We start from the raw sequence: 14,040 nt of genomic DNA, 5'->3' as shown, positions 1-14,040 counted from the left end.
CACGACGCGCGTAGACTAGGACAGTTGCTGAAGATAGCAACCTCCATTTGTTGTACTATATATACATTCAATTGAGATCAATACAAAGTGTTGGCTCCTATTACTTCTCTACATGGTATCAGCTAGCATGGGCTGATCCTGCTCCACGCTAACCGTCTCCGCCGATCGCCATCGTCGGCTTCCTCTGCTCATCCCTGCCGCCCCATCTCCATCACCGTGCCCCCCTCCATCGCCATGGATCACATGGATAACAACCCCCTCTTCGGTCTAAACCTGTCCATTGCCCCCTCCTCTAGATCGTCCTCCCCCACTTCTTCTCTCGACAGCGACGCACCCATCCACACCACCGCTGCAGCTCCTCTCGTGGCTGTTCTTCAAACGGTGAATATCAAATCTCGCGTCCCCATCGTTCTTGAGCTCGCCAACCCCAATTACGACGAGCGGTGTTACTTCTTTAATGCCTTCCTCAGCAAATTCAACCTCGGCTCCCACATCTTTTCCCCGCCAACCGTCGAACAGCGCCGTGATCTCACGTGGTCCATCGTCGACCAGTGCATCATCAGCTGGCTCTACAACTCCATCACCAAGGACGTCCATGACATCGTGCGTGCTTCGAAGGCAACTGCGTTCCACATCTGGCAGGCCATTCATGACCAGTTCCGCGACAATGAACTTCACCACGCCGTCTACCTAGAGGCCAAGTTCTGGAACCTGATTCAAGGCGACATGGACATCGCGCAGTATACCAGGCGCCTCAAGCAGTTGGCCGACGCTCTCCGTGATGTCGGGTAGCCTATCCGCGAGACTAGCCAGGTCTTGAACATGTTGTGCGGCCTCAGCTTGAAGTACCACCACACCATTCCGGCCATCACCGCCAAACAGCCACCACACACCTTCCTCTCTACGTGATCGTACCTTCTTCTTGAGGAACACTATGACAAGGAGCATGACAAGACTACCACGCAGCATGCCCTCATCGCCACTAGTGTCTCTCGTACTCCATTTTCTCCGGCCACCGATGGCGGTTCCAGCTTCGGTGGAAATCCTCTAGCTCGGCCCTCGGCGATTACCACGCCCACCCCACCTCGCCACAATAACAGGTGGGGTCATGGATGTGGATGTGGATGTGGCTCCTACCAGAACAATGGTGGTTGCCCCTCTACTCCGCATGCTCCCACTAGCTGGACACCAGGCCTCAACCCATGGATTAGCATGGTCTAGGCCTAGCCGATGCCATTCCATGCAACTGGTGCTAGCGTGCTTGGTCCTCATCCTAGCACTGCACCCTAGCATGAGTACTTCACCGGTTAGGGTGGTTAGGATATGCACGACATCGCTCCCCCACCAGCTTCTCCCACCTAGGATGTCTAGAATCACCAAGCTCTCCTTGCCGTGCTGGCCAAGGCCAATGTTCCGACGTCTGGTCCACAACCCACCGAATGGTTCCTCGACACTGGCGCATCCTCGCACATGGCATCCAACCTAGGTACCTTCTCCTCCTCTCAACCTCTCTTCAATTCTTCTCCAATCACTATTGCCAACGGTGTTTAGTTGCCCATCACTCATTGGGCCTCCACTGTTGGGGTTTAGTCCCACATCATGTAGCGATGGTGGGGGAGCACAACATATAAGGGGGAGAGGGCACCCTGATGTGTGACTAAGAGGAAGATTGTTGGGATTTAGTCCCACATTGTGTAGCGATGGTGGGGGAGCATAACATATAAGGCGGGAGAACCCTCACCTATCAAGGCTAGTCTTTTGGGTTGGGAAGGCCCAAAGGCCTTATATGTTGTAACTCCGGTGGACCTAGGACCTATGGGAGCATAGGCTCATGGTAACGAGTCGGGCTGGCTATAAGCCAGCTCTAAGATCATGAACTCGGTGGTCACCACCAGTTCTAACAATCGGTATAAGAGCCCATGGTAAAGAAAAGCTAAACCCAATAAAAAAATCTCGAGCGTCACATATGGTGGGGCACCTCGATGTGTGACTAAGGTGGAGATTGTTGGGGTTTAGTCCCACATCGTGTAGCAATGGTGGGGGAGCACAACATATAAGGGGGAGAGGGCACCCCGATGTGTGACTAAGAGGAAGATTGTTGGGGTTTAGTCTCACATCGTGTAGCGATGGTGGGGGAGCACAACATATAAGGCAGGAGAACCCTCACCTATCAAGGCTAGTCTTTTGGGTTGGGAAGGCCCAAAGGCCTTATATGTTGTAGCTCCGGTGGACCTAGGACCTATTGGAGCACGGGCTCATGGTAAAGAGTCGGGCCGGCTGTAAGCCAGCTCTAAGATTGTGAACTCGGTGGTCACCACCAGTTGCAACAATTGGTATCGGGGCCCATGGTAAAGAAAAGCTAAACCCGATAAAAAATCGAGCATCACATATGGCGGGGGCACCCCGATGTGTGATTATGGGGGAGATTGTTGGGGTTTAGTCCCACATCGTGTAGCGATGGTGGGGGAGCACAACATATAAGGGGGAGAGAGCACCCTGATGTGTGACTAAGAGGAAGATTGTTGGGGTTTAGTCCCATATCATGTAGCGATGGTGGGGGAGCACAACATATAAGGCGGGAGAAACCTCACCTATCAAGGCTAGTCTTTTGGGTTGGGAAGGCCCAATGGCCTTATATGTTGTAGCTTCGGTGGACCTAGGACCTGTGGGAGTGCAGACTTGTGGTAACGAGCTAGGCTGGCTATAAGCTAGCTCCAAGATCGTGAACTCGGTAGTCACCACCGGTTCCAACAATTGGTATCGGAGCCATCCATGGTCAAAAAAAGCTAAACCCAATAAAAATCTCGAGCGTCACACATATGGCGGGGCACCTCGATGTGTGACTAAGGGGGAGATTGTTGGGGGTTTAGTCCCACATCATGTAGCGATGGTGGGGGAGCACAACATATAAGGTGAAAGAAGCCCCCACCTATCAGGCTAGTCTTTTGGGTTGAGTAAGGCCCAAAGGTCTTATATGTTACAGCTCCAGTGGACCTAGGACCTGTGGGAGCATAGGCCCATGGTAATGAGCCAGGCTGGTTGTAAGCCAGCTCCAAGATCGTGAACTCGGTGGTCACCACCAGTTCCAACAATTGGTATCAGAGCCGTCCTTGGTCAAAAAAAGCTATACCCGATAAAAAAATCTCGAGCGTCACATATGGTAGGGGCACCCCGATGTGTGACTAAGGGGGAGAGGGCACCCCTATGTGTGACTAAGAGGAAGATTGTTGGGGTTTAGTCCCACATCATATGGTGATGGTGGGGGAGCACAATATATAAGGCGGGAGAACCCTCACCTATCAGGGCTAGTCTTTTGGGTTGAGTAAGCCCCAAAGGCCTTATATGTTGTAGCTCTGATGGACCTGGAACCTGTGGGAGTGTAGGCTCGTGGTAATGAGCTAGGCTAGCTATAAGCCAGCTCCAAGATCATGAACTCGATGGTCACCACCGGTTCTAACAATTGGTATCAGAGCCGCCCATGGTCAGAAAAGCTAAACCCAATAAAAAATCTCGAGCGTCACAGATGTGGCAGGGGCACCCCGATGTGTGACTAAGGGGGAGATTGTTGGGGTTTAGTCCCACATCATGTAGCGATGGTGGGGGAGCACAACATATAAGGCGGAAGAAGCTCCCACCTATTAGGCTAGTCTTTTGGGTTGAGTAAGGCCCAAAGGCCTTATATGTTGTAGCTCCGGTGGAACTGGGACCAGTGGGAGTGCAGGCTCGTGGTAACGAGCCGGGCTGGCTGTAAGCCAGCTCCAAGATCATGAACTCGGTGGTCACCACCAGTTCCAACATCCACATCCATTGCCACTGCTCATTCCCCCTCCACCTAAACAACATTCTTGTCTCCCCTTCTTTAGTCAAAAACTTCATTTCTGTGCGTACTCTAACTTGCGACAACAACGTTAGTGTTGAATTTGACCCTTTTGGTTTTTCTAATAAGGATCTTTCCACCTGCAAGGAGCTCCTCCAATGTGATAGCCGTGGCGACCTCTACGCTCTGTAGGCATCCACCCCACCAGAGGCTCACCTGGCTACTGCTCCAACTATCGAGCTCTAGCATCAACACTTGGGGCATCCTGGACGTCACACACTCCAGCAGTCCCTCCCCAGTCTCCAATTCACCTCCACTGAGAAGCACTCTTCCACTTGTGAAGCCTGTTAGCTCGGCAAGCATGTTCGGCTGCCATTTTCTTCTTCTAATTCAGTTAGTTACGTTCCTTTCCAAATTATTCATGCTGATGTATGGACATCACCAGTTGTTTGTTTTTCTAGTTGTAAATACTACCTTGTCTTGATTGATGATTACACTCATTACATTTGGACCTTTCCATTACGCGCGAAGTCTGAAGTTTTTCAATGTCTGCTGAATTCTCATGCCTATGTCTCCACCCAATTCCAACTTCCCCTCATTGCTTTACAGACAGACAATGGCCGTGAATCTAACAAATATGCACTTCCTAATCATCTTTCTCGTCATGGCATTGCTTATCGCCTTTCTTGTCCATACACATCCTCACAGAACGGCAAGGCCAAGCGAATTATCCATGCTATCAACAACTAAATTCACAGTCTGCTCATCCATGATGGCATGTTGGCTCCATGTTGGGCTAAGGCACTTTCCATAGCCATGCACCTCTTGAACCACCGTCCTTGTGAAGCCAGCGGCACTGCTATGCCATTCTAGCTCCTGCTCGGTGCACCTCTCTCTTACAGCGATCTACGTGTCTTTGGGTGTTTGTGCTATCCCAACCTGATAGCTACAGTACCACGTAAACTGACCCCAAGACCAATGCCTTGCGTGCTTCTTGGTTATCCTGCATATCACCATGGTTACCGCTGCCTCGATCTTTAGAGCCGGTGAGTTATCACATCCTCGCATGTTGTCTTTGATGAATCACAATTCCCCTTCTGCACAGCTCATTCCCCTACGTTGCCAACAACAGCCGGACTAGCTATAGTAACTAACAATACTTTCATTCTTCAGAGTTCCATTCAGTCGCCTATTCCAGCCTCTCCGGAAACCAGATCAGTGACTGGGTCCCCAGTCTCTCCATCTTCACCTTCTTCTCAAACACCACAAACATCTCCCTTCCACGGAGCTCAAGCCTCGCCCACTCACTTGAACCCACTCAGGCCACACCATCTACTCAGGCCATGCCTCTGGCCATGACTCACCCAAAGGTCACCTAGGCCAAAGCCGGCATCTACTGCCCCAACCCCAAATATGCTCTTGCGAGCACCATACCTAACTCTTCCACGGCATCCTTGACGCTTATCTCGCCAATTCCTAGCTCTGCATGCGCCGCACTCAAAGACCCAAATTGGCGCCACGCCATGGCTCTTCAATTTGAGGCTCTTTAGCGCAATCACACATGGTGGCTCATCAATCGCCCACCCGGAGCACAGATCGTGTCTAGCAAATGGGTGTTCCATCACAAGATTAACCCCGATGGCACCTTGGAGTGCTACAAAGCACGATGGGTAGTCCACGGATTCACTCAACGCACTGGCATCGATTTCGGTGAGATGTTCACGCCCGTCGTCAAGCCAGCAATAATAAACACTGTCCTCACCAACGGCTTCTCAGAGCTAGCCTACAAAGTAGCTCGACATCTTCAATGCTTTCCTCCATGGTCACCTCAAAGAACATGTTCTCTACCAGCAACCTATTGGGTTTGTCGACACCACTCAGCCCAACAAGGTTTATTGTTGGTATATTTAACGCACACAAATAAATTCACGACCTTCACCAAGTTCACAGCGTTCGTCATTGTTGGTATATTTAACGCACACAAATAAATTCGCAAGCACACAGATACCACTATAGCTTTCACCTAGAGATATTCCAAGTATCATATCCACAGGGAAATGTGTGAGACTAATTACGCTCAATCTTAACTAAGGGTACCAACAAGGTTAGGATAAATAGGAGCATAGAGAGGATAACTAAAGTTGTTTAGTTTTGACATGGGTAAGCTTATGTCTTCTACTATTTAACTAGGGACATTACTAGGGAAAGACACCAACAGAGGATGCTTTCCTTCGCAACCACATCCTACGTGCGCCTATAGACAGGAGGTGGACTACAAAGGACCAACGAAGCTATATAGTACAGGCTATATAGAACTTATGTCACTCACGTGATCTACCACCTTCTAGAATGCAGGGTGCATACAGATTAACCTAAGTCTAAGCACCATGCTTAAACTTTTGATTAATACTTTACTCCCCAAGGAAGAGAATAAAGCACTCAAAAGAGAGTCGTGATCCTTAAGAACAATATAAACAAGATGCTTACTTGAATCAAAAGTAGATTACTAGAGAAATCTCAGACACAAACTCAGATAGAATTTGAATCCGCCAAGCTACAAGCCATAAAGTGAGCACTGATAGGCTGGCACCTCCTCCAAACTCTTCCCTCACTCTCTATCTCACAATTATTTATAAGACTAGATCCTATGGAGGACTAATCTTCTCTTGATAGATGGTTTTGATCCTCATGATATGAATTAGGGTTTTAGGATGGCTTCAGGGATGGTGGTAGGGGCTGGTATATATAGGCCGGAGCATCCAACGTGAGCCCTTGGATCAAACTAACTTAAAGAATGGCGTAGATGCAACTTAGGAGGCGGTGGAGAACCGACATAACAACGGAAGGCTGACATGGGGGGCCCATAGGTTAGGCGGACTCTAGGTGGGGCTGGCTAGCCCCACATGTTAGAGACATAGGCTCCACTTTGGTGATTCGCCTTCTGAAGTCTTCCCATATCGATTACGCATTCGAATTCTATAATTTCCTTTAACGAATTGGTTTCCCTTGATGGTTTTCTAGATAAACCCTACTGAAAACATAGATTCACCAAAACTTGTGGAATTTATTAGTTTAAACATGTTAGGACACCATTATGAGTCGTGGAGGCTAGGGACCGCAACAGTAATGAAAGCTAATGATTAACGAATTTTATGAGTGATGTGCAGGAAGAGAAGATGAAAGCCTTCGCCCGATCGGTCGATTAGGGCGAAGGACTAGAAAATGCAGTGAAGGCACCCGAACACGGTCCAAGGCAAAGGCTCCAATGCCTTTGGAGGTGGCTCCGACGCCCTGAGCGGAGGCTCCGGCGACCGAGGCGAACATGCTCGGATGCAACCAACAGCGATGGCTCGAGCGGCACCTACGGAGGCTACAAAGAGTCAGCGCGCAGGTACGAGCGAAGGTCGCCCTGAACAAAGGCCCCAAGAGTCAAGGGACTTCTTGAAGGATGGTGGTGTTGGGCCGTGGGCCACAGATGGACTCATGGTTGCGGCCCATCAAGCAAAGGCGGTTGAAGAAGAAGGCACCTAAATTACCCTTAGTAGTTTGTATTAGTATAGGAATATTCCGAGGATGTATTGTAACCGTCAAGGAGTAAAGTTGTAAAAGAGTAGCCTTAGCAAGTAGTGCCCTATAAAAGGGGACAGAAATTATGTACAATGGGGAGGTAGTTGAATGCATTTATGAAACCCTAGTTTAGTCGAGACCCACTTTCCACCTGACATGACTTCGCTCGAGCCATCTATCCGGGCAAAGGCTTCGGCTATCTCCTTCTAGTCCCACCTGCTGGAAACCATAGTCTTCCAACATTGGTGCCCACCGCGCGTTGGCCAAGCAAGACCCACAATGGCAAGAAAGAGAGCAGCCTCCGCTACGGTTCCCACAGAGCCCTTGACAAGAGGATGACCCAGGTGTAGTGCTCGTAGCACTTACGCTACAGCCCCAGAAGATCAAGTTGGAGAAGAACCCACAGTCAAAGACCAGCCTCTAGCATTTGAGGAGCATCAAGCCCCAAGTCCCACTCTAGAACAAGAGCTTCAATAGCTATAGGCCCAGTTGCCGAGCATGCAACAAGAAGGTGAAAGGGTCGCAGCAGCCTTCATCGCAAATCAATGCGTAGCCCAAGCATTAGCTTATGCAGCGGAGATCAGGCAACAACTAGCTGTCTTACAGGCCAAATACAAAGTATGCAGCCTTCGCAATCCAACTTCAACATGTCCAACCAACTCCACTCAGCAAACCAAAGCCAACCCAATCCCCCACCATGTTTCATAGCACAACCAACCTTCGGCACACCCTATACTTCACCACAAACCCACAGAACCATCGATTCCAAATCACCACTATCCGAAAGGCATCCAAAGGTCACCCAGGCCCCCCTCCTACAAACCCATCACCTTGCCCAAATTCAATGGAAGATTAGACCCATTATAATTCATCATGAGCTTTGAGGCAGCAGTAGCTTCCGCTGGTGGACATGAAGCGGTGCTAGCCAAGTCCTTCATCGTCACAGCTAAAGGCGATGCGCTAGCCGGGTATTCAATGCTAAGGCCAAGTTCTGTCTATTCATGGCAAGACCTTCACGACAAGATCTTAGCAAATTTCAAGGGGTTTACGAGTGAATCCTTGACTTCCATGGACCTATTTCAATGCAAGCAAAATGAAGGAGAAGCCCAAAAGGACTCTTCCAAAAATTCATGCAAATGAAGGCAAAAGCACCCAATGTCCCAGAGGATGTCACTATCAAAGCAGCAATCAAAGTCCTTTGCATTGGTCCATTCATAGCTCACCTAGCCAAGGAAAAGCCTCAGGCCATCGAAGACCTTTGCAACAAATTTGAGAAGTATTACAGAAGACTAGAAGAACAAAACCAAAGCAAGCAGTTCTAGGGCAACAGTAGAAAATGCCTAGAAGGGCAACAGAAGCCAAGGTTTGTCACAGCCACAACAAGCGCAAAACCAGCAAGTCTTCAACATAGAACAACAAGGAAATAGCTAGCAGGGGCAGCAACCGACAAAGGTAGGCCCAAACAACACATCCCAAAAATAACCCAAAGGCAAGGGAAATAGCCAAGGTAGGAACTAGAACAGAAATAAAAACCAAAGGCAGTGAAGGCAGTATTGTTTCTTTCATGGAGAAACCAAGGACTGCCCAGATGCCAAGGAAACCCAAGAAAGGATCAAAAGCAGAGCAAATCCACCACCTCCGCCACAACAACTCGTGATAGAGGTGAATCATATCTTCGCAGCATCTCAGCAGTAATACTACCCAATTTACCCAAGCCTAAACTCCACTCAAATTCACCCATCCACTTTAGCCGCTGCCTACTACCCAAACTTCCTACCCGCATGGAGACCAAGTACTTAGCAGTAGGGGCTGACTAACAACCAACGGGCCAAGGCCACCTCACTTACATAAACCTGAGGCCTCTGCACATAACATTCATTGAGACCAACCAGCCATCCCAAATACATAATAAACAGCTAGAGGCATTGCCTCCGCCTCTAACAACACAACTCGCAACACCCAAAAATGAACCTAACCCAGAGAACCAACTCAACCCTCACACACTGCTTCCAACCATCGACATGATACTACCAATAGCCGGGGGCTCCTCGATGGAGTTCCAGACTAAGAAACAGAAGAAGGATCACCTTAGGTTGGTCAACAACATAGTAGTTCAAGGCCTAGTGCGTTACACAGATTGGTCGAAGACGCAAATCACCTTTTTAGAACAAGATTTGCGGCTGGAGAGCTACCCTCATACCGACGCCATGGTAATCAGGACCAACATTGCAGGATGGGAAATCAATAGGGTTCTCATAGATTTCGGAAGCTCTATAGATATTATCTTTATAAATGCCTTTGACCAGATGAAGCTAAGCAGGAGTAAGTTGTAGCCTTCGAACTCACCACTAATTGGTTTTGGAGGGAAAAGGATAGATGCATTAGAAAAAATATCCCTCCTAGTCTCCTTCAAGAAAATGCAAGAACAAAATATGTAACCTTCAACGTAGTAGATCTCTACTACCCCTACAACACCATCTTCGAAAGAGGGTTCACAAACAAATTCAATGCAACCATTCATATGGGTTATCTGTGTGTGAAAATGTCAGCCTTGCACGAAATCATCATAGCTCAGGACTACCAGAAGGAAGCAAGAAATATAGAAAGAGCCATCTACAAGTCGCAGCGCAACATCAACTCCGTCGAAGCATCTAAACTAATTCCACATAGCCTCCGAAACTAATTCAATAGAGCCTCCGAACATGCCAAAGGGAAAAACATATCTCAAGGACCTGGAAGAAATGAAGAAGGTCCCAATGGAAGATGTATTCCTAGATAGGAAGGTCATGATCGAAGGTGACATGTCAAAAGAAGAGGAAGCAAAGCTCATAAAAACCTAAGCCAAAAACAAAGACATCTTCGCCTGGTTAGCCTCTGACCTAAAAAGGGTCAGTAGGGACATTATACAACACTCCCTTGACATCAACCCTAGAATAAAACTAAAAAAGCAGTGGCAAAGGAAAATGTCAGAGGAGAGAATTTTAGCAGCAAAAGCCAAAGTTCAAAGGTTGTTAAACTGCAAACGTCATCAAAGAGGTCAAGTACTCAGAGTGGCTGGCGAATGTAGTACTGGTGCCAAAGAAGAATGGAAAGATGAGAATCTGCATAGACTTCACAGATCTAAACGAAAGAATGCAAGAAAGGTCCATTTCCACTACCAAGAATAAACACCTCCGTTAACAAGGTATCATGATGCAAGCGTTGCTCTCTCCTGGATTGCTTCTCAAGATACCACCAGATCTAGCTCAAAAAAGAAGATGAGAAGACAAGTTTCACTAGCCCCTTCGGAACTTATTGTTACATAAGAATGCTCGAAGGATTGAAAAACGCTGGATCAACCTTCACCATATTAATGAAGGTTGTCCTCGGCCCCCAGCTGTAGAAAAACAACATAGCTTATGTTGATGATATTGTGGTGATGAGTAAGGATGAGGGAGACCACATAGCAGATTTAAAGGAAACCTTCACCAATCTAAGAGAGGCCAGGCTAAAACTCAACCCAAAAAAGTGTATCTTTGGCATAAGCAGAGGTGAAATGCTCGGGTACATCATAGGACCCAAAGGCATAAGAGCCAACCAAGACAAAACAAAGGCCATAATTTCAATGGTGGAACCATCAGCCAAAAAGGAAGTCCAAAAACTCACTAGAAGAATAGCAAGGCTGAACAGATTCATCTCAAAGTCAGTAGAACATAGCCTCCCATTCTTCAAAGCTTTAAGAGGTGGAGATAAAGTGGAATGGGGGCCAGAACAATCAAAGGCCTTCCGATAACTCAAAAATTATTTGGCTACCAAACTCATGGTAATAGTGCAGGATCCGGAGACACCATTGTTGTTATATATTGCAGTCTCCAACCATACAGTCAGTGTGGTGCTTGTCCAAGAGAAAGAAGAAGAGTCAAAGGTCATTTAGCAGTCGGTCTACTACATCTTAGAAGCCCTATCAGGAGCAAAGCTGAACTATATAGAGATAGAAAAAATAGCGTATGCGGTGTTGATCTCCTCAAGGAAATTGAAGCACTATTTCTAAGCACATGAAACCACAGTATCCTCTTCGCAACTGCTAGGGGACATACTCTACAACAAAGAAGCCTCTAGAAGAATAGGAAAATGGGCAATAGAGCTATCCCAGTTTGAACTCAATTATGTATCAAGAATAGCAGTCAAGTCATAGGCATTAGCAGATTTTATGGTAGATTAGACACCTTCGGCACAACAAGCCCCGCAGCCTCAGCCCTAAATCTAGACACTTTACATAGAAGGGGCATGGGGGCACCTAGGCACTGGGGTCTCCGTCGTCTTGATAACACCATCTGGCCTCCGCACGAAGTATGCAGCAAGGTTGGAATTCAAAGCAACAAACAATATAGCAGAATACAAAGGCCTTATACTAGGCCTCAATAAGGCAAAGGCACTTGGAGCAAGAACACTACTGGTAAAAATAGACTACCAAGTCATAGCCAAACAAGTTAAAAAAAATACATGGCATGGGAACCAGAACTGGCCAAATACCTGGCCATAGTAAGGGCTCTTGAGCGGAGGTTCCAGGGATTCACCCGTAGTACATACCAAGAGTAGAAAATGCAGAAGCGAACGAATTGGCAAAGGCAGTAGCAAACAACTTCCCCATACCAAATGGAGCCTTTTATCAAGTACTGCAAGCACTAGCAACGTAGGCCACGGCGAAGGCATTCAAAACATTCCTAGTCACTAAGTCTGAAGACTAGAGGCAATAGATCATAGACTACCTCAACAACGTGCATCACACAGAGGATGAGGCGAGTATAGCCAGAATGGCAGCAAGAGCAAGAAACTATACACTGATAGAGGGAATACTGTACAAAAAGGGGTTGTCCATCCACGCTCATGTGCATATCTTAATGCGAAGGCAAAAACTTTATACAAGAAATTCATTCAGGTTCATGCAGCTCACACATCGGTCCAAGGGCACTATCTATGAAGGCCATCAGGCAAGGGTTCTATTGGCCTACCCACATTAAGGATGCAGAAGAGATTGTTAAGACATCCCAAGCATGCCAGAGCACCTCCCCACACCAGTTAAAACCTTTGGCCTCCGTACAATTCATCCTACCCATTTGGCCCCTCCAAAGATGGGGGTTGGACCTGGTTGGGCTGCTTCCACCATCGCAAGGGGGAAACAAGTTTGCAGTAGTAGCCATAGAATATTTTACAAGGTGAATTAAGGCCAAACCACTCACCAAAATCACATCAGAGACAGTTAAAAAATTCTTCTACCACATCATAATTTGTAGATTCGAAGTACCAAGAAATCTAATAGTTGACAATGGAAAACAATTCAACTCAGACAACTTTAAAGAATTCTATAAGAGTATAGGTACCAAGGTTGCCTTCGCCTCAGTCTACCACCTAGAATCAAATGGGGCAGTGGAAAGAGCTAACAGAGTGATATTCTCAGCAATAGCAAAGACTCTATTCAACTTTCGCAAAGGCAAATAGGTAGAGGAACTACCAAAGGTAGTATGGTCCCATAACACTACAGCCTCTAGAACAATTGGCTTCACATCATTCAAACTCTTGTACAACAAAGAAGCAATGCTTCCCGAAGAAGCCAGGCATCAGAGTCTCCATGTCATAAAATAGGCACTGACAGAAGATGAAGAATACTCCAAAGAAACAATTGAGGGCACAAGACTAGAAGCAGTTGAAAACATTACAAAATACCAAGACCAAACCAAAAAATGGAGAGACAGCAAAGTGATCAAGAAAATCATACAAGATGGAGACCTAGTGCTCAGAATGAGACCTAATGCTAAAAATGTTGGAAGGCTCCAACCAAAATGGGAAGGCCCTTATTTGGCGAAGGCCGTCAAAAGACCCGGGTCATTCTACCTGACCGACAGCGAAGGCTAAACAACAACACATACCTATAACATCGACATTTTGCCTAGATTTTACATCTAAATATAAAAAGGTGGCCTCCACGGAACTATAAGCGAATGTCATCAAGTTTCTACTTTTCGCATTTTTACATTTCATGCAAAAAGGGCTTGCACTCTTTTCCTCAAAGGGGCTCCTAACGGAGGTGAAGTTTTTAATGAGGCAAGTTCCATGTAAAAACCTCTAAAAATATAAAGAGGAATCCCAAAAAATACCATAAAAGGCGAAGGTCAAAGTGGCTAGCAATGTAGCCACAATATTCGACGACATAATTACAACAAAGGACCCTCCAATGCTTTAGATGAAGGCTCTAAAGCATGGAACAACCTCCTTGGCTCAAAGTAGCTTGCAACCTTGAGAAAGACATGTCCATAATTAGGCTTCAAGGATTTATCAAAATGGCCAAAAAGGCCAAAGCTAACCCGACAAAGGCCTTCCTTCGGCGTAGGCATCGGGGAGATCAAGCATCAGTTAACTGCCGAATTTAATAGCTAAAGTACAATAGCAGTAAAGGCCAAAAGATATGCCAGGTATAGGGAAATCCCAACTTAAAAACATATTCAAGCAATAAACACTGGCCAACCACCAAGAGTTATTAAAACATACAATTGGTAGACCATAAAATCCGGTAGCCTGCCCCAGTCAGTGCATTTTCATACCACTAACCATAGACTAGGGGGGAATCAAACCAGTAAAAAAACAATACACTATAGAGCCAACCTAGAGGGAAATGGAGG

At 47.0% G+C, this 14,040-nt stretch overlaps 1 protein-coding gene across 1 annotated transcript; it reads left to right on the top strand.

The window, feature by feature from the left end:
- The first annotated feature begins 234 nt into the window (after positions 1-234).
- Positions 235-792, top strand: LOC136548184 (uncharacterized). Its single transcript, XM_066539796.1, has one exon. It carries the CDS (start codon positions 235-237, stop codon positions 790-792), a length of 558 nt encoding a protein of 185 aa, XP_066395893.1.
- The last annotated feature ends 13,248 nt before the right edge of the window (positions 793-14,040 follow it).

Source organism: Miscanthus floridulus, chromosome 4 (genome assembly GCF_019320115.1).
Source record: "Miscanthus floridulus cultivar M001 chromosome 4, ASM1932011v1, whole genome shotgun sequence".
NCBI classification, from domain to species: Eukaryota; Viridiplantae; Streptophyta; class Magnoliopsida; order Poales; family Poaceae; genus Miscanthus; species Miscanthus floridulus.
This window is presented reverse-complemented; position numbering and strand designations above follow the sequence as displayed.